General features: G+C 36.5%; 1 protein-coding gene across 1 annotated transcript in view; it reads left to right on the top strand.

Annotated features, from left to right (window-relative positions):
• LOC145681311 (DNA damage-regulated autophagy modulator protein 1-like) overlaps positions 1-25,722 on the top strand; it is a 78,524-nt gene extending 52,802 nt beyond the window's left edge. The window contains exons 5-7 of the mRNA XM_081752973.1: positions 5,075-5,213; positions 20,432-20,583; positions 22,697-25,722. Of these exons, the coding sequence (XP_081609099.1) occupies positions 5,075-5,213; positions 20,432-20,583; positions 22,697-22,711 (306 nt within the window). The 3' untranslated portion in view covers positions 22,712-25,722. The remainder of the gene's footprint in view (positions 1-5,074; positions 5,214-20,431; positions 20,584-22,696) is intronic.
• Positions 25,723-25,922: the final 200 nt, after the last annotated feature.

The raw sequence follows: 25,922 nt of genomic DNA, 5'->3' as shown, positions 1-25,922 counted from the left end.
GGGATGCTTACAATCTAGATCCTACATCAAAATTATTATCATTATGTTGCTATACCCTATCAAATCTGGCTCCTTTTTAATTTATTCCTTGTTCGTAACCACATATCATTCTTTCAGAGATGTCTTGGAATTACGTGAATGTATCCAGATCTTTGCAGCACTCTAAATATAGATAGATACCGTCAAATGGGGTGAATAGAAACATGGGGGTGAATAGAAACAAAACTCCCAGATTAGTTTTGGATTTATCTGGACGATAAATTAATCAAGAAAACTGAAATTTCTTAACATAGTTTTAAACGGCTAAAGTGTCCAGGGCAGAGACAAAATGTTTTACTGAGTTGGGAACACTGAGGTAGACTGCAGTAGCATTAATGTGTTACTGAAATCTTACACGGTATTTTAGCGCTCCTTAAACTTTCTTGGTAAGTATGACATTTTCATATTTGTTGCATTTGAACATATGCCTATTTTGTAGTTTGTTGTCTCATTTACTGACGTTCATAGTAAAAGTTTTCCTTTTGTAAATTATTTTTAATCAAAATTTAACTTTATGGGTTATTGTTATGATTTTTAATTAGTGGGGTGAATAGAAACACTTCTTGGGAAATTCTTGAAATTCCTCAAGGAGTGGAAAATTCTTGAGGAGCAGAAAAAAGGACCTGATAGGAATGTATCAACCATCTCTAAGAACAAATTTCCAAGTCTTCTGAAAAAAAAAAGTGTGAAACTGAAGGAGGAAAATATCAGGGCTGGATTTGAAAAGTGTGGATTTTTTCCCCTTTGTCGAGACCAAATACTGAGGATGTTGCCAAGAAAAGACAATGAACGAGAAGAAACAGAACAGCAAAAGTCATCTCAGACTGTAAACCGTTCCCTTATGGATCTTCTCAGGAGCATGAGAGAAGATGAAAAAATTAAATAAGTCAAGAAGAGAATACGAATAGATGTTTCTGGTAAGAGTTTTGGTTTGTTTTCTGAAAATGATACATTTTCATCAAATCACAACGAAACTCAACCTACATTTGTATTGTCGGAAGAGGAGAAAGACAACACTCCAGAAGACAACATTCCAGACGATCACGAACTAGATGATGGTTTTCTAAAGCTGGTGATTTTGCTGTGGTAAAATGAGAAGCTAAAACTCGATGAGACTATTCAGCACCCAAGTGCGAAAATGGGAACATGATGCATATGTGGGAGTGTTTTATAAGAGAGCACATAAACAATGAAATTTTCAGAACGAAACTGTTGGGTTTTATTAGGAGTTCGTCAGCACGCTTTAAGTATATGATAACTTTCGGGCCCCTTCGTGGCTAAGCGGTTAGCGTACGCGCCTTTGGCGTGGGAGACCCGGGTTCGATTCCCGGCGGGAGCTCATGTAGTTCTGATTTTACGTTAAAACAGTAGGTCCACGTCTCATATAGCCTCGCTACTGAACGGGACGTAAACCTCAAAATCAACTCAACTCATGATAAGTTTCCCTGATGATTTCAGTGGTTTAAATCTTATTCAAATATCATCAAAACTATATGGTCATTTATACCTATATTGTGCATTGTATTGTTTTATAAGTTTGTAACTTACGTAATACTGGTCTTATTGAACTAATATCTTGCAGGTATTAAATAAATAGTTCGTTTCAACAAATACGCTGTTTCTTTTTTACCTTTCCAATAGTATAAAAGAAACAACAATGAAAATAAAGTAATTGTTTCTATTCACCCCATGGGTAGGGGTGAATAGAAACATTAAGAAAAATCAAGGTGAAGAAAAGTGGAGTTGATAAATTAATATGACGTTTACTGAAATTCATTAGCATATTAAGACCTTTCTTTTGGAATAATCTGATACGCGAAATCTTTAACATTACCAGACTTATATTCTCATATAGCCAAAAATGTGTTTCTATTCACCCCATTTGACGGTAGATAGATAGAGGTATCGTTTGTATATAGTTATACTCGTACACGGTGTCACAAAATTTGAAAGTTAACAGGAGAAATATTAATAATAGCAAATATGATTTGTGTGTCACATACGTACTTAAAGGAATAGCTGTTCAAAATGATTGCAATAGGCAAGAATAGATCGTTTTAACGCTGTACAGGGTGTCTCAGAAGTCCTCGCCCCTTTAAGTTTCAGTCACACACAAAACAATATCAAGTGTAATTTTAGTTATGGTATTGGCAACACTTCTTTCATGGTTACAGGCAGCAATATCTAATATCCCAACTTTGAACCAGTGTCTGACATCTCTGCGGTCAAGCTAACGTCGAATATTCCAGTTGCGAAGCCATGCCTCATGTGAGTGGTTGCAGTTGCATAGTTGGGAAACATTTAGTGGCATGTATATTGGTTGAGGAACGTTGGAGCACAAGTATATGCGTTAGATACGTAGTTCATATATGTAAGTAGTCAATGGAGTGTATACTAAATACACTTAAATTTGGTCTTTGTGATAATCGAACCTGGGTTGCGGGGACTTGTCGGAAAGCCTGTAGAACTAATAAGAAATCTATGAATATGAACCATAATTATAGAAAGTACAGTTACAAAAAAAGATAGTACAAAAGCAATATCTAGCAGTAATGATACCAGAAGCAGTATTCCTTAGGTTTCAAACATTTATCGTATGAGATTGCAATGTCGCCGTACCTGCAAATAAGCCACTCCCTTAGAATTGAAGCGCTTGTACGATAAAGGTGTTATGTTATGTTTTCTGAAACGTTGCATTCTGGCGATTCATGCACGTGTTATATGTTAATCATGCTACGTAACATATTATGTAGTGAGTTCTCGTCTGAGTGCAGATATTTAGAAACGATGAAGGTGGTATGTTAACGAACAAAGTTGTGAAAGTCAATTTTCCCATCATATTCAATTTGTTACATAACACCTTTATCCTCCAAGCGCTTCAATTCAATTCAAGTCAATTATATTAACGAAAATAGTAATTACTTCATTTTACTATGGATGACACCTGGGAACATCTAATAGTTTCCTAGAATTAATTCGTTTTCTTCCTAAGCGTCTATCATTATTAATATGAAGCAGGGGCGGATCCAGGGGGGGGGCAATCGGGGCGATCGCCCCCCCCCAGAAGAGGAAACTTTCTTACTTTATACATATAAATAAAACCCATCCCAAAGTTTGGAGCCCTTAAAAGTAGCAGTATGACAACCCACCGCCCCCCCCCCCCAGAAGTCGGTCCTGGATCCGCCCCTGATATGAAGAACAAGGTAAAAAGGACCAGCAAGAGTTCCAAATGAGAAGTCAACGTCATTTTAAACAGCGTACAACAGGACCAAGTGTCTTTAAAGAACCAATGTTTGTAACTTTGTATTAAACGCGTGGTTTATTTCCAGCTGATACATTTGCAGAATTATACAGAACTAAACTTTAGTAAGGACAATGTAAAGCATGAAGCGAAAATAAAAAAATGAAATGAAATCTTTGAGTTTTACGTCCCACGGTTATGCCGGTTAGGCTAAAGGAGACGGTGATTATGAGAAATAAATGAAAATGCTGGAATGAAGAAAGTGGGAGGAAACGGGAGAACCCCGAGAAAACCCACGGACACGGTGTTTGTCCACCAAAAAGTTCACTTGGCGGGGGCTGGGATCGAACCCGGGACCCCAAGCACCAGAGGTGAACTAAAGCGAAAGTAAGGCCTGATAAACTTTTGTCAGAACTCCTTCGTGGCTAAGCGGTTAGCGTACGCGCCTATGGCGTGGGAGACTCGGGTTCGATTCCCGGCGGGAGCTCATGTGATTCGGATTCCACGTTAATCAGTAGCACCTCGCTGCTGAAAGGGACGCTAAACTAAAATCAACTCAAGTCAACTCCAAATGATAGAACAAGAGCATGAATGTATAACTGAAGCGTAGAATAAGTCCACCACATAAGAATCTCTTAAATGGAAGGAATGGATGTATAAATGAAGCATGGAATAAACTCATAAATAGAACGAATGTGTGATCTTAACCCACTTCACTAAAATGTCTATTATTAAAGCTCTCTAGTATAATATATAGGGTGTTTCAAAACAACATCGAAAACGTTTGGGAGGTGATTCCTGACACCAAGATAAGACAAAAAGTATAGACTAACCTGGGTGCACAAATGCTTCCTTTCGGAGTTATAGGCTGTCGAAAACATGAAAAAATGAACTTTAAAGGTCCACAGCTCCAAAACTATGGGACCTACTGTAATCGGGTCAACACTTCACTTAGGAACTAATATGTGCCCTATTCAAAAATCCATGTTCAGGAATACTAAGGTACTCACGCGACTTTTTATAGAGGGCATGTAATTTGAAGTACTCACCAACTACCTCTAGGAAAATTGTTGCAGAGGTATCGCAGGATTCTGAAACATGGATATTTGAATAGCGCACATATTAGTTCCTAAGTGAAGTGCTGACCCGACTACGGTAGATCCCATAATTTTGGAGTTATTGACCTTTAAAGTTCATTTTTATCATGTTTTCGGCAGCCTATAACTCCAAAAGGAAGCATTTGTGCACCCAGGTTGGTCTACACTTTTTGTCTTATCTTGGTGTGAGGAATCACCTCCCAAACGTTGTCGGTGTTCTTTTGAAACACCCTGTATATTTCTTAATGTTTTAAGATCTTTCAAATATTGTTTTCTATTTAACTTGTGAACATGGAGTGATCGACTTTATCAATAACTGAAAATAATTTGTGGCCCTGGTAGTGCTGCTCCATCATTTGAACAAAATATATATCTCTACGCTGAAGCATAAACGTCATCTGGGTTTTACTTTTGTCTCCTGGAAGCAATAAACATGTTTATTAAGATTTTAAATCGCAGGGGGGGCTAAATTTCATGTCTCATATTTTTCTAAGGGGCCAAAATGTTAATGCTTTCCTCTCAGGGTAAGTTCCTAATTAAACAGAGTTCATACTGTGAATTAAGTGTATTAATGTTTCGCACACAACACCGAGGAACATGGAAATAAAGTGTCGAAGTAAACAATATTAGTAACGATTACATATTGCTTATGTTAGTGTACACAGGCTTAATTGAATAAATATTTATTTTATTTCAGACAGGAGTTTCGTGGTACATGCGAGGGCCTCAAGTGAGCTTAGCATTGGTGAAAGTTCGATTCTTCGTCTGCGTTCTAAGCACAATACTTTTCATCGTGGCTCTGTTTTGTTTGGTGAGAGCCGAAGTGGAATTTACAGGTAGGAAAGAATACAAAATAATTATGTATGGGGAGCTCGGACAAACATAATGATAAACGCCACTTTCGGTGGAATTGAGTTATTAGGTGAAATGGGTTGTGATCAAACCACGGAAGAGTGAGTAGGTAGTTTAAGTTCGAAAATGTTCCTGTAGATGGCAGGGAAAGTTTATGTGGTATGTGTCATTCCATTGAATTACATGGGAATGATAAGTCTTTTCCATTGTATTCGAAAGTTAAAAAATGTGACATACCATTATGTTCGCCCAAGACCCTCATATTTACTGCTTAGGATTTAGGATTTCGATTTCTGTGCTTTCGGCATCTAAGGCCATTTGGCCCGTCACGTATGAGGGATGACGTCCCTCGCAGGGCCGGATTTCCCAATAGGCCCGGGCCTATGGGCGCAAGCTCCCAGGGGGCGCACGGCCGAGAGAAAAAAATTAAAAAATATCTAGAAATAAAAATAAATAGCCATAACTTAACATATTTTTTGAATTGATTTTAAAAAATGAGGCTAATAAAGAATTCTGATTTTGAAGTTAATTGGAACAAATAATTGTTGGTAAAGTTAAACTATTTTTCAACATTATGCATCAACTTCGTTACAACATTGATCTCAAACACGGGAGAACTGGCTGTAGGGATGTCGTATTGCCACTGCCACTAGGCTGGCTCGGCGCTACTGCTCGGAGTGATTAGGGGTGCATGCGCCGTGTGCGTGCCAATGTTCAAATCACTGCTCCAGACTAGTAACTTCAACCAGACTAGGGAGCGGAAAAAATTATTGGGCCTAGGGGCGCCAAAATGCTAAATCCGGCCCTGGTCCCTCGGCTAGCACATTATCCGGGGAAGGGGAAGGAAGGAAAGATTAGGGAGAAAGGAAGCGGCCTGGGACCTATAAGTTAGGTACCAGCCTGGCATTTGCCTAATGTGATTGACAAAAAGTTCATTCAAGATGGCCGGCCTGAAAAAACTTTTCACACTTTTTCGACCGAGTGCTCCCACCGGGAATCGTGCCCGGGACCGCTTGCACCGAAGGCGAGAGCGTTAGCTAGTACGCTACGGGGGTCACTAAATTACTGCTGTAAAAGAATTTTACACAATTACATTTAATCATAATTTGAATATTTTACAAATAAATTATTGGTTCGCTTCAGAACTAATATCACTAATAATTAACACAATACTCATATTATTAGTACCCGTACCATATTATAATAATTACCGCATCTAAGATTGAAATTATTCTTATATTGAAGACCAATATCCGTTAAGAGAATTTTAGCCTGGCTGATAATGAAATAAAAGTAACGCAATCACTTAAGTGTAATGTATACGGAATCGGTCAAGATAGAGGACATGTAGAGTAACCCATCTGTGGTGTGAGAGGTCCCTGGTATGAACGTAGCCCGCATCAAGTAGACTTTGTAGTGAAAAAAAAAAGTTGAGGGGGGGGGGGGGTTCTTAGCTTTTTCCCGTTTCTAATTCTTTCTTCATTCCACTATCATTATTGATCTCATCCCCGTCTTTCTTACCCCCGCTGCTGCAAAATCTCTTTGGACATTGACTCGAATATAGGATAACGTACGAGATGATCCACCATTAAAAAAATAAATAAAACTTTGAATGGTAAGAATATTGCAATGAAACTAGAATGAAAAGGAAGAATATACTTTGGAGAAATATTCCAGTGCAGAATATGTTGAATATGTTTGCCATTCTGATTTTGCACTTCATTTAAGTAAACCTTAAAGTTATTGCTTACCAGACTTCATGTTTTCTGTAATTTCACTGCGGCTGAGCTGTAGGGCCGTACCGTAGGGTGGGGCGAGCGGGGCGACGGCCCCGAGCGCCGAAGTAAGGGGGGCGAAAAATTCGGGAGAAAAAAGGAAAAAAGATAGGAAAAATTGTTTGGAATATATGTATGGGGGCGCCGTCGTATACTCTCGCCCCGGGCGCTGATTTTCCACGCCACGGCCCTGCTGAGCAGTAAGTCTTCCGAACTTCATCAAATTTTGAAAATGTTTGGGGAAAAAATCTTTTCCATGAAATACCTCAGAGAAAATATTCAAATGGATTAACATATGAAGTGTGAGGGGTAGTGACGTATCCTAAAAATCTGAATGTGTGCACCGCAGTTTAGATAGGATAAAATGTTAACAATGCAGTATTTCTCGATAATCTACAAATTATATTTTGATATTTTATAACGCATGCATAGATACGGTCTTCATAATAATCATGTACGTACTATAAGTAGTAAATTAAGCATTTTTACCTGAAACTATCAAGGCATAAATCAGAAAATAAATTTCGAAGAGCTATATCTTATTTACTGAATGTATTCTTGTAATGTTTAATCGATTGCAGAAGACCGCCACTCGCTATCCAGGACCTTTTTTAGTCTAGATTGTTCAATGTTAAAACCGGAAATGGTTGATTTCTACCACTTCCGGTGGATCATTCATCTGCGTCAACGAACTCTGTTCTTCACTTTTAATACTCTACACCCTGGTTAAAATTGTTGAGATTTTATGTCTTCCCAAAGGACAGCAGTGGCCTAAAGTAGTTTTCGGTTAACCAAACAGTAATAAGTGGCATACGTGACCAGGGTCGTGCTGGGATACTAATGAGGGCGGTGGACAAGTCTAGTAAAAGGGCGTCCATACAAACAGGAATAGCTATATATATATATATATATATATATATATATATATATATATATATATATATATATAGAGAGAGAGAGAGAGAGAGAGAGAGAGACTTTGAAAGAAAGTATGGGTGCCATTTTATATCAAAATCACCACCAAATTTGTTTTAGTATTAACGTAAATAGCTAACCTCGTATCGAAACCCTCTTTACTACAGAAAAACTTTTAGTTCCTGTAATAACATTTCTGCCAAATAAAAACAAGTTAAATGTATCAACAACTTAATATAGCACGCCTATGGACACAGGACGCTCATTGCGGCGTTTAAAAAAGCTCTCCATTGATTTCTGACCTTAGAAAACTGAACCCAGTTTCTACTTTGAATTTCAATCTCTGCAAGAACCATTTTAATATTGTCCTCCCATCTGTGCCTCGGTCTTCCTAACGCTCATTTTCCTATTTGGATTTCCAGTTACAACTTCGAAAGCGTTTCTAATTTCTTCCATTCTGGCTACATAACCTGATCATTTGAGCCTCCTAGACTTGATGATCCTAACAATGTTTGGTAAACGGTATAAAATTATGCAGTTCCTTTTTATGAAGTTTCCGCCTTTCCCCATTCCCGTTCCTTTTGGAGTTCAAATATTGGTTTAAGAATCTTGTTTTCAAATACTTTCAGTCCGCGATATTCCCTCAGAGTCAGTGACCATGTTTCGCAACGATACAGCACAACAGGCATGATTATCGTTTTATATTTTGAGCTATAAATTCCTCAACAGAATTAGCGACAAAATAGATTTTTAACTGAATAATAGCACGAAATTCCTGCTTTCAGTTGACATCAAATTTTTTAGTGATTATGGTTTTGGTCTGTTGATAATGATCCTAGATATTTGAAAGTATCCACTTTGTCGAAAGAAAATATTTGGTATTTTAACGCATCCATTAAATGCAGTATTACGATCCCAACAAACTTCCATTTATTTAATTTTCTCTGCATTTACTTTTAAGCCTATATCCCTGCAAGCGATAATTAAGATTTCTGCATTTCTTTCTATTATTCTATCATTACCTATTAAATTTACATCATCAGCATACGTCATAACCTGGCAAATACAATTCAGCTCTAGGACTTGATTGCTGTCTTTGATTTTCCTTATCGTGTTCTCCAGAACAAAGTTAAATAATAATGACGACAACGCATCTCCCTGTTTCAGGCCATTCCCAACGTGAAAGTTCGTGGACGAGAATTTCTCTACTCGAACCTTGCTCTGGGATTCATTTAAACATATCTTAATTAGTCTACCTTTTCTGTAAGCATGTTGTAAAATGTTTTCCTCCTACCAGAGTCTAAAGTCAATAATTGATGTGCCAGAATGTTGTATTCTCTCATTTATTTTCAAGTATTAGTCGAATGGTAAATATCTGGTCGATAGTTGATAGATTTTACCTAAATCCGTTGTGATACTCTCCAATAATTTCATCTGCGTATGGAATCAATCTTGCTAATACTATGTTTAAGAGGATTTATTGGATGTTGGCAGAAGAGAAATGACTCGATAAGTATTAAATCTGTTTTGTTGCTTTTCTTCTGAACTGGAACAATGATTGATTCTCTTCACTCTTGTGGTAATTCCTCCTTGTTCCAGATAATGAGAATGAGTTTGTGTATCTTGCTCTACAACTTTTCCCCTCCAGCTAAAATTAAGTCAACCAGAATTTCGTCTACACCCGGAGATATGTGTTTATTTTTTTAAAAAAAATAGCGATTTCTATTTCTGTCTGGTTAGGTTCTGGAATATACGGTTATGATGCATTTCACTTTCTCCACGCGCATTAGTTTTTGGCTATGTGTTAAGCAAATCGTCAAAGAAATCTTTCCATCTATTTAAGATGCTATCTGTATCAGTGAGAACTGTTCCTTTAGGTTTCTTTAATATATAAGCACGAAGTTAATAGGCTTCCTTAAATTCGTTGATGCATTTATACATGCTCCGAATGTTTTTGTTTTCACTATTATCTTCAAGTTAATTAATTTTAATTTTCAAAAGCCTCGTTTCTTTGTTCTAAAAGTTTTAGAAGTTTTCTGCCAGATGACAATGAAATTTTATGCAGTTACTTCGTTCGGATTTTGTAGCCAACGCAGTTTCTTCTGTTTTCTCTTCTCTGCTACTTTAGTACATTCCTGGTTGAACCATGGTTTGTTCCTACGTATTTCTGCGTGCGCCAATATTTCTTTTGCTGAAATTTTAATGTTATCTCTAATTTCAACCAAGTATCTTGAACACTAGTGCACTCCGAACCTTCTAAAACCGAGAATCTATTCAACACTCCAATCTGGCTCTCCTCTCACCTGACTCTCCTCTATTTAAAAAAATTAAACCTCTCCGTTTTCAGATATTGAATATTTCCTTTATTCAACGATAGTCTTTCTGTTACTATCACAATCAACTCCTCTGAACGACCGAAGATCAGTTGTGCTAGACTGTTCTTTTCTGTCTACTAAAACATGATCAGTTTGAATACGTGTTTTTCCATCTGATGAAGTCCAAGTATATTTATGAATGTCGCGATGTTGGAATTTTGTAATCTTCACGATAAGGTTTCTGGGTATTGCACAGTTCACGAGTCTAACGCTGTTGTCCCAACCTTTCTTATGCAGACATTTATTCCCTATAATCGGTTTGAAAATACCGTCTGGTCCTACCTTCGCATTGAAACCGCTTAACAGAATTTTCATATGGTATTGCAGGAGATGATCAAATACCCGTTCTATTTTTTCGTAGAAACTGCATTTTTTTTTTAATCGCCATCCTTATTTTCTGTTGGGGCATGTGCATTTAAAACAATATTACACCACCGACCCTTAAGAGAAGTAAAAGAAAATCTATCATTAACAAATCCAACCTATGTAATTGCTGATATTACGTATTCGTTTGTGAACGGAAAGCCCTGTTTCTAGTTGGTAATTTTTAATTTGTTCCCCGTAAAAGAACGTAAAATTTTCCGACTTGACTCCTTCATTTTCTTCTCATCTAACTTCCTGATATCCTACTAGGTACAACCTCTACTTCTAAAATTTTTTTAACAAATTTTAACGCGCCTGCTCTATAGAGGCTTCTTATCTTCCATGTTCCAATTCTCATGTCGATTTTACTTTGCTGAGTTTGTGCCAAGTTATCAGTTCTGATCCGAGGATTCTGCGAACTTATCTGAACAATCCTTTTTTTACAGGATGAGGCTGTTAGCCTCACACCAAATTCTCAAGCTGGATTATCACCCCTTGTCTGTCCGCGACTGCTTACTCAGTATATTCGCAGCTAAACTCTATATCCGAGAGGCCTTCTCCTCGATCCACAACCTGAGGACGTGCCATGCCGTGGTGACAGGAAGACCACATTTTACGGAAATTAATACAACTATATTTCAGAAATACAACAGGTACTGATTATCCGAACACTGCTTTAAAACACACAGGAACAATCAATATGCTCGGATATATGGATGCATATTAAGACTGTAAAAGCTTCGATGCCGTAAAAATCGAAAATTAGAAACTAGTGTCAGTGTAGTATTACATAAATGCATCGTACGTTTGACTATCCGAACTATTCTTGATGTATCACATTGTTTCGCTTTAAAGCTATATAACTTCATAACATTTTTGTAAGTGATTATACTCTTTACCTGTTCTCTGCCAATAGCAACTGTATGAATTTATGGAACTGGAGGCTCTCCCAATAATCCGATTTGAAAAGTGCTTTTTGCAGATAACTGTGATGAGTTGTGTCCGACTGCCACAAAGGAAAGTGAGATGAAATTTGTTTCTCTTGGCTTTTCCATTTTTAATGAAAATGAAGGCGTGCGACTGTGCGGGACGTAACCTGATATGAAATCTTATCTCCTCCTCTCCCCTAGGCCCTAGCACACGAAGAGTATATAGACTATCCAATGTCAGTAGAACCCATCTTTTCAGTAAATGCGCATTTAATCTATTTGTAGTATCAGCCTAGGCATCTACTCATGCTTCGTAAGCTAACTAACTCTATAGCCTATGGAACCCGGAGGTTCAGTGCCGCGTTCACAAAAGCTCTCCACTGACTTCTATTCTTAGCCAACTGGATCCAGTTTCTACTTTGTATTCCTATCTCTGCGAGATCCATCTTAATATTGTCTTCCCATCTGCGCCTAGGTCTTCTTAATAGTCGTTTTCCGATTGGTCTTACCGCTAACACTTTGAAAGCGTTCCTTTCTTCCATCCTGGCTACATGTCCTGCCCACCTAAGCCTCCTAGACTTGATGACCTTAACAATGTTTGGTAAGCCGTATAATTTACATAGTTCGTCGTTATGAAGTTTCCACCATTCCCCATTCCCGTTCCTCTTGGTCCGAATATTTCTCTTGGGATCTTGTTCTCAAATACTTTCAGTCTATGCTCTGCACTCAGTAAGCGACCATGTTTCGAAACCATACAGAACAACAGGTATGATTATCGTTTTATACATTTTAAGTTTCAAATCCCTCGACAGAATTCGCGACGACAAGAGGTTTTGAACTGAATAATAACACGAATTCCCTGTTTTTAGTCGACATTTAATTTCTTCGTGAATATGATTTTCGTCTGTTAATATTGATTCTAGATATTTGAAAGTATCCACTTTATCAAAAGTATTATTTAATATTTTAACACATACATAATTTGCCGTATTACGATCCCGACGCATTTCCATGTATTTAGTTATCGCTGCATTTATATCTAAACCCATGTCCATGCAAGCGCGTCTAATAAGACCTCTGCATTTCTTTCTATTTTTCTCCTATCATCCCCTACTAAATTTACATAATGAGCGTACGCATAACCTAGTGAACACCGTTCAGCTCTAGGCTCTGCTTGCTATCTTTGATTTTCCTTATAGCGTATTCCAGGACAAAGTTGAATAATAATGGCGACAACGCATCTTCTTGTTTCAGGCCATTCTTAACTTGAAAACTCGTGGCCAAAAATTTTCCTACCCGGACTTTACTTTGGGATTTATTTAAACATATCTTAATTAATCTAATTAGCTTTCTCGGTATTCCAAATTCTGTAAGAACGTTGTACAATGTTTCTCTCCTAACCGAGTTATAACCCTTTCTAAAATCAATAAATAGTTGATGTACCGGACTACTGTATTCCCGCTTGTTTTCGAGTATTTGGCGAATGGTAAATGTTTGGTCGATAGTTGATCGATTTCGTCTGAATCCACACTGATAATCTCCAAAAATTTCATCTGCGTATGGGGTCAATCTTGCTAATAGAATGTTTGAAAGGATTTTATAGGATGTTAACAGAAGAGAGATGCTTCGATAATTATTACAGTCAGTTTTGTCGCCTTTCTTGTGGATTGGAACAGTGATTGATTCTTCCCACTCTTTTGGCAATTTTTCCTTGTTGTAGATAAGGAGAATGAGTTTGTGTATCTTGTTCCACAATTAGTCGCCTCCAGCTAAAATTAACTCAGCCGGAATTTCGTTTACACCCAAGATTTGTGTTTCTTTAATTTCTTTATAGCGATTTTTACTTCTATTCGATTGGGTTCTGGAATATATGGTTCTGCGGTGTGTATCTTCCTTTCTCCACGCACATTAGTTTTTGGCTGCGTGTTAAGCAAATCGTCAAAGAAATCTTTCCATCTATTTAAAATGCTATTTGTATCAGTGAGAACTGTTCCATCAGCTTTCTTTCATATATAAGAAAGAGGTTGATAGCCTTTCTTAAATTCGTTGATCCCTTTATACATGTCCCGAATGTTTTTATTTTTACTATTATCTTCAAGTTCCTAAATTTTAGCTTTCAAAATATCGCGTTTCTTTGTTCTAAAAGTTTTGGAAGTTCCTCGCCTGATGTCTACGAAATTTTGTGTAGTTCCTTCATTCGGATTTTAGCCAACGTAATTTTGCCTATTTTCTCTTCTCTACTAGTTCGAACCATGGTTTGTTCCTACGTATTTCCGCGTGTCCCAATTTTTCTTTTGAGAGAGGATGTTTCGTAAGCAAAGAAAAGAATTCAATTGCTGGAACATTTTTCTCTATAATCTTAAGGTTACATCTGTTAAGTAAAGAGTGACATGCGTCAGATTTCTGAAACGATTCCTGTAATGTTATTGAGATTATAATCATTTTGCTTAAAGAGTATTGTTGCGTCATACATAATTGATATTCTTTCTTCATAGTTTTGGGGAAGTCGTCATTTATATTATTATATTACTATAAAACAATTTTAATGAGGATCTTTGTGGATGCCTAATTAGAAACATACCAATTATAAATATGCATGTATTCAGATTTCAGAATGTTTTCACGGCAGTGATTTGTAATACTGATATGTAGTACTACTTCATCTCCCTTATCTAGAATAAGCCTAAAATCTGTCCACTTTCCAATGTTGAAGACAACCAATGGCGTATTTAGGATTTTCTTTCGAGGGCTATGCCCAACACAAGGAAGGAAGTGGGCAATTGCCCACCTGAGTTTGAGAATTAAATATATTTTAATTTATGCATAAATTATAATGGCAAGAATTGCAGACCGATAAATCCTATGTGATATGATACAAAAATTTAGGAGTGAATATAACCCTTTATTCTATTCATACAAAAAAAGGAAGCATCCTCTGGGCCTTCCTAATTTCCCGGGCTAATTATTCCCCCGTTTTGATTTTCTTTAATTCAAACATTTCCTTCTTTTAAAAATAACTAAACGATATAATTGTTCCTTTGTTATAATAACTAAAGTCCTGTCATGTTGATATCCGCGCATGTTGGTGTGGAACACTAGTTTCGCTTATCAACTCCTCTTAGTTTTGGTGTTACTGATGACGGCCGACTTGAATCACAACTAACAAGGGTCGATAAAGTATGATAGGCGAAATGAAAGAAAGTAACGTCAAGAAAAAGAAACAGAAAAGTAGAAAGGACGAAAGAAAGAACAAAAGGACGCAGTTCTTACATGAAATGAAATTTGACAAATACAGTATTATTTCTGAACAAAGAGCATAAGAAAATGGAAAGTCAATGACATTCTTAGAAATGGTAAGAACGATTATTGTTGTACGTGGAATGCGTAAAACTAACAAATTATTTCGAGGGGAGAATGAGCCCGATAGCCTCCTAAATACGTCACTGAAGACAATTCTGCTCCCCTGATCCTTCACAGCATTGTTTTTCAACTTCATAAAAATTTTGAACATCGCTTATATATATATGGGAACGTCTTACCCGTCCCCCCCAATGTTCAAGACAGATTTGCGCCTATGATTTTAAGCATTTAATGCATACAAACAGCTGCCTGCAATTTTTCCTCCATTATTATAGGCACGCAAATCTGCCAACAGCCGGTTACACGTTGTTACTTAGATGGGTATAAAGGCAGTGTTGCCAACAACCTCTGAAGAAAATAGGTTAGATGGCCTTCAGAAATAAGCATTTTTACGCAAATTGTAAACCCCTTTTTTGTGTGTAGGATTATAAGCGAGTTATAGTAAAATTTGAAATGTTGAATTTTATTAGCTGAAGACTAACAAACAACATACATCACTATAACTTAGGTACAATAAAATTCATCAACAACTCATCTGATTTGTGAAAGTTAACAACATATTATTAGTTCAATTGAAATAAGTCATCGTCGATGACGTCGCAGCTAGTCGAGACGCTGGAGCTGGTTGCATTGTTATGTTCGTGTAAACTGCCATTGTTCCAATTTTCAGTAGTACTTCTTTCGACACGTCATAATCCTTACAAACACTTCTTATTTCTCCATACACATACGTGAATCATCATGATTGCATTGCGAGTTTTCAAGCTAATTAGATATACTATTTGTTTTCATTTAACCCTCGAGAAGTCGCGCTGAAAAAGTAACGCGAGTAGTCGCGCGCGGTCAAAAGGACCGCACGAACATAATGTGTTGCAAATATCGTTTTAAACATTTTTCTTATATTAGAAACGTAATTTTGTATATTTTTCTGATTAAGAGGGAATAACATTTTTATTATTATAATAATTTTACAGTAATAACTATTAGAGAAACCTACAATTAGACATGTCCTTTTTTTCATTTCACATTTGGAATAAAATGTTTTTTTTTTTTTTTCGTTACATATTTCTTTAGATAGATAGCTACGCTCTGGTTTTATTGAAAATTCTAAATCTGATGACGATCTTTTGTTTTTGTCAACTCTGGTTCGTCTAAAATTAGAAATGCAATAGTAAATTAGTTAAAAATATACTATATAAACATAACACTAAAACAAAGCTTCACAGCGCATTTTACATTGAATTAGAGCTCACTCGTAGCTAAGCGGTTAGCATACACGCCTTTGGCGTGGGACTTCCGGCTTCGATTCCGGCTTATGGCTTTAAGATTTGTCAATATTGTCTCCTTAATAAACAAAAACAGTCTCTGTGACTTGATTAATCGAACAGTTTAATAAATTTGTATTAGATAGGTTTCATTCTTGCAATGAAATGCGAAAATTAAAATAATTAAAATGTAACAAACGGAGCTCTCAGGGAGCGACATTAAAATTCTGAGTCGATAAGCATTGTTAAGCAGCAGTGTTGCCAGACCAGTCAGTTGGAAAAGCAGGAGATTCGAAGATAAAAAACAAGAGAAAGCAGTAGACACATACAGTGGTGGCGTTTGATGTAAATCCGGGGAGTAGGCAATAAAATTTGCCATTATTAAGGGGGCAGTAGTCAAAACCATGGTGGAAGGACTACAAGGTGGATGCAATGCAGTGCTACATTCTTGTCGCTCTGGCGCATGACGTCATCTTGGTCGCAGACGTGGCCAGTGAGAGTCAGATGAACTTTTAACAAGCGCTTGCTCGCTGGTATCTTACACGCAAACTTCTCTTCTATTTATAGTGATCTTCAACGAAGTAAAAATTTTAGTACACACAATAATTATATAAACGTAATGTAATCAATGCTTAAGCTAAGTGAATTCAAAGGAAGATATTTACAATAGCAAAAGAAACAGCAATATCATTTTTAAACAACTTTGAAGCTTGAACAAGCCAATATTACTCACTACATTTTCTGCTTTTTCTTTCTTTCTTTTCTTTTTTAAACATCTGAAGTAATACACTCAAGTATGTATAGGCCTGAATAATCTATAACACAGTGTGTCGCTAATGCATTTCATTATTATATATTTATGTATGCTCAAGTATATTTTCGTAACACATTGATCGGTTTTGATTTACTATTATTATTATTTTGCTTGAAAGGGAATTCTTTACTGATAACCCCATATAAATTTTGAGAATATCTCAAGGGAGAATTTATGGTTTTCGTAAACAGAAATGCACGTACGTATATTTTCGTTATGCTTGGACAGTTTTTTGAAGAGGTTGCTCACGTAAGTTTCGTCAGAATCTCATGGGAGGCTAAAAAATGTATTGAGCAGGGACGCACGTATTTAATATTTTAAATATCGTTTTTTATTTTTGATTTATAAAAAAGTAATCTTATTTGAAATCGCTGATCGCTTATTTATAGAATTTGTATTTAAGAAAACGGTTTCCTGAAACTGACAGTTCTCTGAATATTAGTGTCAAAATTTACGCCACAGCAAATAATATTATTAAATATTTGTACAAAATAGAACGTTACATATACTATTGTATTCTAAAAATATATAGAAATAAATATGTATATACAAAGCACCCCAAACAAAGAAATTGCAACTTGAATATTTCAAGCAAGAAACAAAATACTAGGCGTAGGTGAAGACGATGTAGGGGTGTTACAGCTAGACTAGAAAACATATAAACCGTAAAATTACATAATTTTCTTGATAAGTTTTCTTTTTTCTGTCCCATGGACTAAAGAAGACAAAAGATAAACACAAGTGAATGATTATCTGGAATTTGGTGGAATGAGAATGCGGGAGTTCCATCACAAACTCACTTGAGCGAGAAGCGGACCAGTATCCCTTGCACCAGAGGTGAGCCTTCTGCAATTGAGCCACCGTGCTTCCTTGATTGGTTGAGAATCTACCATATTTTTAAATTTACTGCAGTCATTCTTAATGTTGTAATTCTGGAGGGGGCCCCTAAATATGTATATGTAATTATCCAAAGTTATGATTAAAATGAACAAAAATTTCAAAATCTGAGTGTAAAAATGTCCCGACAATATCGCTCAGACATGGTAGGTGGATACTTTATTCTCTTGATCTAATACATTGTTATATATCTTTGTAACCGTTAATCGTTATTACGAACGTTCCATTCGTTAGTTAATTTGAAGTGCAACATCCCGACGGCTACAGGGAATACAGAATGAAATACAGATCTGCAGGGAATGAAGGGAATACAGATCTGCAGAATGAAATGGGACCTGAACTACTTTAACGCGTTCAGTGCTCTCCATTTGCGTAACTCGAGGGAGGTCAGCCTCCTAGATCATCGTGCCTCCCATCTCGAGTTACATGCCTGCCTCTGTGAGGAAAATTTTGTCTCAATATCTTATGTAGAAGGAAATGATGATAGAAATGATCACCTCTGTCGGTTCCCCTCCCTCATGATTTTGAATCCGGGTCTTGCCTCAAAGTTCGTCTTTTTAAATCGTACTATTGGATTTTTGTATGCAGAATCAACACAAGCTACTGTAGCTCTATATACTACTATTACAAACTATTAATACTAAAAAAACTACATAATGTAATAGATTTTTTATAATTTCATTTAACATTGCATTTATTTATTACTTTTATGTAAAACCTACTATATTTTAGGTTTATTTTGTCCTGTCTCCTGCAAGCTAAAATCCATTTCTGGAGAAATTCCCCTTCTTTTTGAGGAAATCTAAAGTATTTTATATTAGTTCCCTTAGTTTTTCTGTAATAATTCGTACGGCCGTACAGCCGTACATTCTCGATATCATTTAAAAGAACAAAGTAACAAAGAATTTCCACTTGTCACTTAAAGCCGCCTCTTTTCCTGCTCTCTTTTGCAAACCAGATGACGTCACAGTCACGACAGCGCTCCAGGCAACATGCGCATGCAACCACCTTGTAGTCTTTCCACCATTGTCAAAACAAGCAGTCCAGAATTCATTTCGGATGAACTACGTTGAGCAAATGAAAGGGAAAAGTCCCGATTTATATTAATATTATTTGATACCCACATATGTGAAGTAAAACGTAGTGAAAGAGCAAAGTGGAGTAGGAAAATGTTTTTCATGCACGTAGCGATAACGTAGCTATATGGTACAATCACACGTGATCGTGGCGTAAGACGATTTCTTGCTGACGATCGTGGAGAAATGATCTAAGCCACTCTTCCAACCCAAATCCCAATCTAAACAACACTTACTTGTAAAACGCTAACCATAATGCATATAGAAGAAGTCGTACAGTTATATTCTTTGGATTCATTTATATACAGTAAAGCTCTATAGCCATATGCTATAATAGAGAAATTATAATAGAGAAATTTCATCTTTTCATGTAAGGAAACATTGAAAATTCAATATTAATAATAATATATTTCTTTAACTTCTCGAAGTGAGGAAAAAGCAGGAGATTGTTTACTTTTCATTTTCTTTCGCAGTAGATCAGTAGAACGTAGAAAAAGCAGGAGATCTCCTGCAAAATCAGTAGATCTGGCAACACTGTTAACCAGTTGTAAATCTCTGGGTGGGCAGAGAGAAGAAGAAGAAAAAACAAGTGTTTGTTGCATAATAAAGCATCCCCTGTCTAGAGAAATCAATGAATATGATAATATACAATGACAAATAGGCTAATTTTTAAAAATTATGCTTTATTTTCAAAGAAAAAGTATTTTTAGAATTAATTTAACGGCTAATAAAAAAGCAAAAAATTCCTAAACAGTTTCATAAAATAAGCTATAATTAAGGCTATAAGCATTTCGTAGATTTGTATGGCTAAATGCCTCTTCAAATAGGCTAGATTTAGCCAAAAAGAAGCTAAATTGGCATCACTGTATAAAGGTCCACATATTACAGGCAGAAGGATATTCTTTTCAGGATCTTTCAGGAACACAACACGCTTTCTCTTCCTAACCCCGTGACCTAATTTACTCACTACTACAACTAACCAATGGGAGACCTCTCTTAAAACTCTTCTATAACACCACGTAAGCGTCAAATATTAAACGATTGTTGAATGTTTTGTTATACTGAATGAAACGTTTTCAGGACACCATTTCGTGAGCCGCTTGCATAAATGCCTTAAGTCCAAAATTGATACTTTGCTGGATATAAATTTAAGATCAGTACTTCATGTGCAATTTATATTTTTGTTATAATGCCATCTAAAACAATAATTATGCAATTTATGGTACTTTAATTTATTGTTTACAAAAATCTATAGAAGTGAATGCATACATTAGATCATTTCTCGTGTTATTTGGCATCCAAACGATCCATGTACCATTGTTGTCAAAACTGTAGTTTAGTTTTACTTAAAGTTGGTATATTTTATATGGAACGATTTCGGCAGAAATCGCTGCATTTTGTATAGCTACATTTTTAATATTATTTTCTTAAAGGAGACGATAGACCAAGATGGGGTCCCAACGATGGCGGTTGGGAATTTCATCTGGCGAGTACAATTACGGAATGGCTATTAGCAGGAATGTTTACATTCTACATTCTAACATACATTCCAGAGTTCAAAAGATTAAGGATGACAATACCCCAGGTACGTATGTCCACACAGGTTGAGTGTTTAAGGTGATCATACACGTGAATTAATGGCTGCTTTATTAGTGACCGACAATGGTCGATGGGCAATACGATTGCACAAATATTGCACTGTGTATGGAGACGTTTCGACCATATCGCAAGCAATCTCATCATCGCCTAGTCATGTTTTGATCGATTGAAAAGTTTATTCTATTTACAAGTTCCCGACCAAGCTGAACACCGTCGGGAGATGGAATTGTTAAAAACGTGGCGAGTGTGGTGGCAAGCAATGATTTCGATCGACCATTGAGTATTTACGCAGGCGCCAAGCAGTCCAAGCCACATGTTCTACTTTACCTCCAGTGGCGGCGATTGGACGTTAAAAGTGGGGAGGCAAGACATGATTTGAATATTTGTATATCAATGTTAATATACAAATTTCTCTGGTTGAAACTATATACATTAATAGGACATTTCAGAAAAGTGGGCGTGGGGGGCAACTGCCCCCCTTTGCCCCCCCCCCTAATCGTCGCCCATGCCTGACACCACAAGAACTAGTTCACAACTGACGAAGTAGAAGTTGCCTACTTGATTGACGGGACCAAAAAACTTCTTTGGACCGTAATTTGATGGCCCATCGACCGAATTGCTGGTAGCTAGCTGTGTCTATGGCTACCTTTAATGTTTGAGTTTGAATGGCTTGCAAATCGTTGTTGCAAATGCCGCTGTATTCACTTGGAAGAGATGATAGACTGTAATGTAATACTTGGCATGTACACTCTTTCGTCCTAAATGTGTAATCTATAGTTAGTCTTGCAGGGGCGGATCCAGGACGAACTTCTGGGGGGGGCGATGGGTTGTAATACTGCTACTTTGAGCTACTTTTAAGAGCTCCAAACTCTGGGATGGGTTTAATTTATATATAAAATTAAAAACTTTCCTCTCTTCTGGGGGGGGGAGCGTTCGCCCCCTGGATCCGCCACTGTAGTTTTGGAAATTAACGTTTTGGTGAATATTATAAGGTATGTCGTGATATATGCCACTCAAAAATATACATATGTTAATATCCAAACGCCTGCTTCTCATATTGAAACACTTTCAAATTATATGCAGGCAAATACTGTTATTGATATGGTCTTATGTCAATACTCTTGGATAATAGTTAGTAGTAAAAAATGGATCGATCTGGCTCATACTAGCTCATATGAGAACAACTCAGGAGCCCCTGGGAAATCGAGCACCTTGAACCGTCCACCCACGGTCTTTTACGACCTCCATTTTAGGGGTGTATTTGTTCCCCTTTATGAGCACTTTTTTGGGGGTGTACTCGTTCCCTTTTATGATCACTTTTTCCACCCCTATTTTAACATTTTGCCATAGCAGAGACTACGAACACATAGCAGAGCATAAGACTACGTAACATAGCAGGGATGTATTCGTTCCCATTTTAAGGGGTGAACTCGTTCACTTTTATGATCACTTTTTCCACCCCTTATCATAAAAGGGAACGAATACACCCCTAAAAGGAAACGAATACATCCCTGCTATGTTACGTAGTCTTATGCTCTACAATGTGTTCATAGTCTCTGCTATGGCAAAATGTTAAAATAGGGGTGGAAAAAGTGATCATAAAAGGGAACGAGTCCACCTCTTAAAATGTACTCATAAAAGAGAACGAGTACACCCCCTACAAAGTGATCATAAAAGGGAACGAGTCCACCCCTTAAAATGTACTTATAAAGAGAACGAGTACACCCCCTACAAAGTGCTCATAAAAGGGAACAAATACACCCCTAAAATGGAGGTCGTAAAAGATCGTGGGTGGACGGTTCAAGGTGCTCGATTTCCCAGGGGCTCCTGACTTGTTCTAGTATGTTCTAATATGAGCCAGATCGATCCATTTTCTACTACTATAGTTAATTGAACAAAGAAGTAATTTTTCTATGAGGAATACAATTATTTGAATAACGAGATTTCGAAGAATTTTGACACAACTAATAAGTAGTTCATTTTAAAAAACAAAAAAAAGTTCTTTGGATAACATCTGTAGAGCTTTGTATTGCATGTTTCCTTTCAAATCAGATGTGAAATGATTTAAACATTTACATCTGTTTTACTTTTATTTCTAGGTTATTCGAGTGTGAACTTGTTGGAATAGTAAGACTATTTTAGTCCAAAGATATGAAAAGAATGTGCAAGGCAGCTGAGCATCACAAAAGTTGTGCTGAGCCGGCAAGTTGTGTACAAAATAACATCTAATATTAACGGTGCTTTTACTGAGATGTGAACAATATTACGATTAGATAGAGTGGAAGTGGCTATAAGTGAAAACAAATGGAGAAAGAAACTCTGTAACTTATTTGTGAAACTGTCCTGTGAAATACATGTTACGTGTTGGTTTATAAAGTACTGACATTTAAAATAACAATAATAATAATAATAATAAGCAGACATCTGTCATTGTATTACAGGTAGAAAAACATTATATGCGCGTAACCTCTGTTAGAAAACTTTCAGATCGACTCTTGTATATACATATAGACAGTGGCGTATTTACGATTTTGTTTCGGAAGGGGCTTTGCTAACTTTCGGGGGGGGGGGGGCTTTGCCTGGAAATGTGAAAATTGTGCAAGATCTTTCATTTACTTTACTACACTAAGTAAGATTTCGGGGGGGGCTTAAGCCCGGAAGCCACCCCCCTAAATACGCCACTGTATATAGATATATAGATAGATATATAGATATAGATAGATAGATAGATAGATAGATATTTTGAACTCACCAACTGACGAAACTGTTTTGTGAAGGGCCTTTCATTATCTATGGCAGTGGCGCCCACCCCCTTATGTCCATGACGCACCCCCTCCCCTAATTGTCTATCCGTAGGTGTTCTTCCATGGAAAAAAAATCTTTTCGATTAATTTTTACACCCCTCAAACATATTTATATAGATTTTTAAGCCCCCCAAATATTTCAATGACGCAGTTTGCGTCATAGCCCCCCTTTGTGGGCACCCCAGTTTATGCACAGTTGCCAGCGTTTCCGAGGGTTTCGAAAACAAGTAGGAAAAATCCACTTTAGAAATACTTCCGACGACATTTGCTACATACTTTTGGATCCCTGCAATGTCTTGTTGTCGCTTGCATTTAACCCATATTTTCACATAGGAGAGCAGAAAGAAATCACGCTGGTGAAAATTGAGAACGTAGAAGAGGTTTTGGGGGCAGATATTCCTTAATTGGTGAAGTAGTGAAGGGCTTTGCATTTGAGCCATTGCCGAGATGCTCAAACTTAGGTCGGCAGCTCCAAATTGCATTACGCATAATTTCAATGTCTTGCTTGTTGTATGTTCTTCAGAGTGAAATCACGATGCACCACACCTTTTGCATCAATGATTGAGTGAAGAAGGTCGATTGACAGCGGATGGTCTTCCACAAAAGTCGTCAACTCCCGAAGCCTTGTAGTAATCAAACCCTCGACCTACCAATAATATAGAGTACTAACAGCTAGGTTTCCTGTATTATGTTTCACGCTTCGTAGGTGTTTTACCTAAGTCAACGCACCATTAATACACTGCTTGAACTAAAGAAATTAACATCATCTCGTAACTTGTGAAGCTCTAATTAAATCAGCAACACAAGTAACATTATGTTATTAGATGGAGTCGTGCAGCCTGGTTGATTTACTGGGAATCGCTTCAAAGGAGTACGTTTAAACAACACATGTCACAACATAATATAAATACAATATCCTTATAAATACAATATTGGGTGATATTATAGTTTGACAATTAAAAAGTGGTCCTGAAATTTTTCTGACAAGGGTTATACATGTATCTATTGCAAGTGTGTACTCGTATTCTATCTAGTCATTGATACGTCAAGAATAACAATTGGAAGGCATTTAATTATATGATATTCACTGGGTAGAGTACGAACGAGGATTCTTATAGCAATTATCTAAGTAATAATTCAGTCATGTTAGTTCATATTAGTGTAGCCTAAGTGTTAAGAAATCTCAAGAAAGCGAAATGTAATTTTGACATGATGCCTATGTTCTTCTTAGAAATATCTTCTGTTATATGATTCCTTCTCCAGAGATATGCTCCTCTGCGTCAATACTTCAGAACAGACAATTCATGCGAACTATAAATAGCTTTTTAGAAAAGTATTCCTTCGTTGCTTTCTTTCTTATAATTTACTTTGTCTTGTACGTTGATGTATTTTATTTATGTTCACCTTTGTACTTTATTTCATTTTTTTTTTTTTTTGTTTTTTTATCCGGATTAAAGTTTCTCCACTGGAATCCACAAGTCCACACAGTAACATGTCTCAATTAATGTTATTGCATCAAGCTTTCATTATGTGCTTTCTGATTTATGTGATATGAATAGGACAGTGGTTCTCAGCCGATGTATCGCGACACACTTGTCTGTCACACAGTCCCCTAAGATGTGTCGCGAAATTTTAGAATTTAAAAAGCATGCAGAACTTAATTAGTTAAAGTCTCTACCATTCAACATCATCAGCGGTAGCAATAGTGCTCAGTGCTATATAAAGTCATTATAAAAACTAATAAATAATAATAATAATAATAATAATAATAATAATAATAATAATACAATGAACTGCTTAAGTTCTCACAACAAAAGTAAGGCTTAACGGAGTTGAGTATCAGCGCCATCTTGATTTTTTGTGTATTTATTTACATGGAAAGATATTCTTAATTTTTTCTTGATATTACCTCCTATTTTAACGGCTTAATTTTTGCTGATTTCTTGTAAAAGTTTAAATTTCCCTTGTTTTGAGAATATTCGACTCAGTCCTGAATAATCTTAAAATCAATGTAAATGCATTTTGACGAAGCAAAAAATTTCTAGTTAAACTTGAGGAAGAAATCAGTAAAATCAAAACACTTTAATCTCTTCTAGTTTCAAAGAAAACACAACTCATTTCCCGTTTATATCAAATAAGTAAAAAGCAAAAATGGCACATTTACTCAACGCTGTTAAGAAGGATTTCTTCGCAGACCTTCACAGAAATTGTAACTTTGTGTATATATTTGGTGCCGTATTTGTTTGTCAGAAAACGTTGTAATTGTACATTTATAGCAAACTGTAATAATATAAATATATTGTTGCAACATTGTAATAAAACCTTTAATTCCATCCACTGAAACATCGAAGAGACTGAATAACAACATCCATGTAGAAAATATTGGAAGTTCTGAGTGTAAAGATGTCGATACTTTTGAAACCAAGTAACAGAAAAAATGTTGGGTCAATGTACGGTAGTCATGGAACGATTTGCTAATCATTAGATCGAAAGTCAAATATTTGATTATATAGGTTTGAGT

The sequence above is a fragment of the Thermobia domestica genome, chromosome 3, assembly GCF_964235325.1.
Source record: "Thermobia domestica chromosome 3, izTheDome1.hap1.1, whole genome shotgun sequence".
NCBI classification, from domain to species: Eukaryota; Metazoa; Arthropoda; class Insecta; order Zygentoma; family Lepismatidae; genus Thermobia; species Thermobia domestica.
This window is presented reverse-complemented; position numbering and strand designations above follow the sequence as displayed.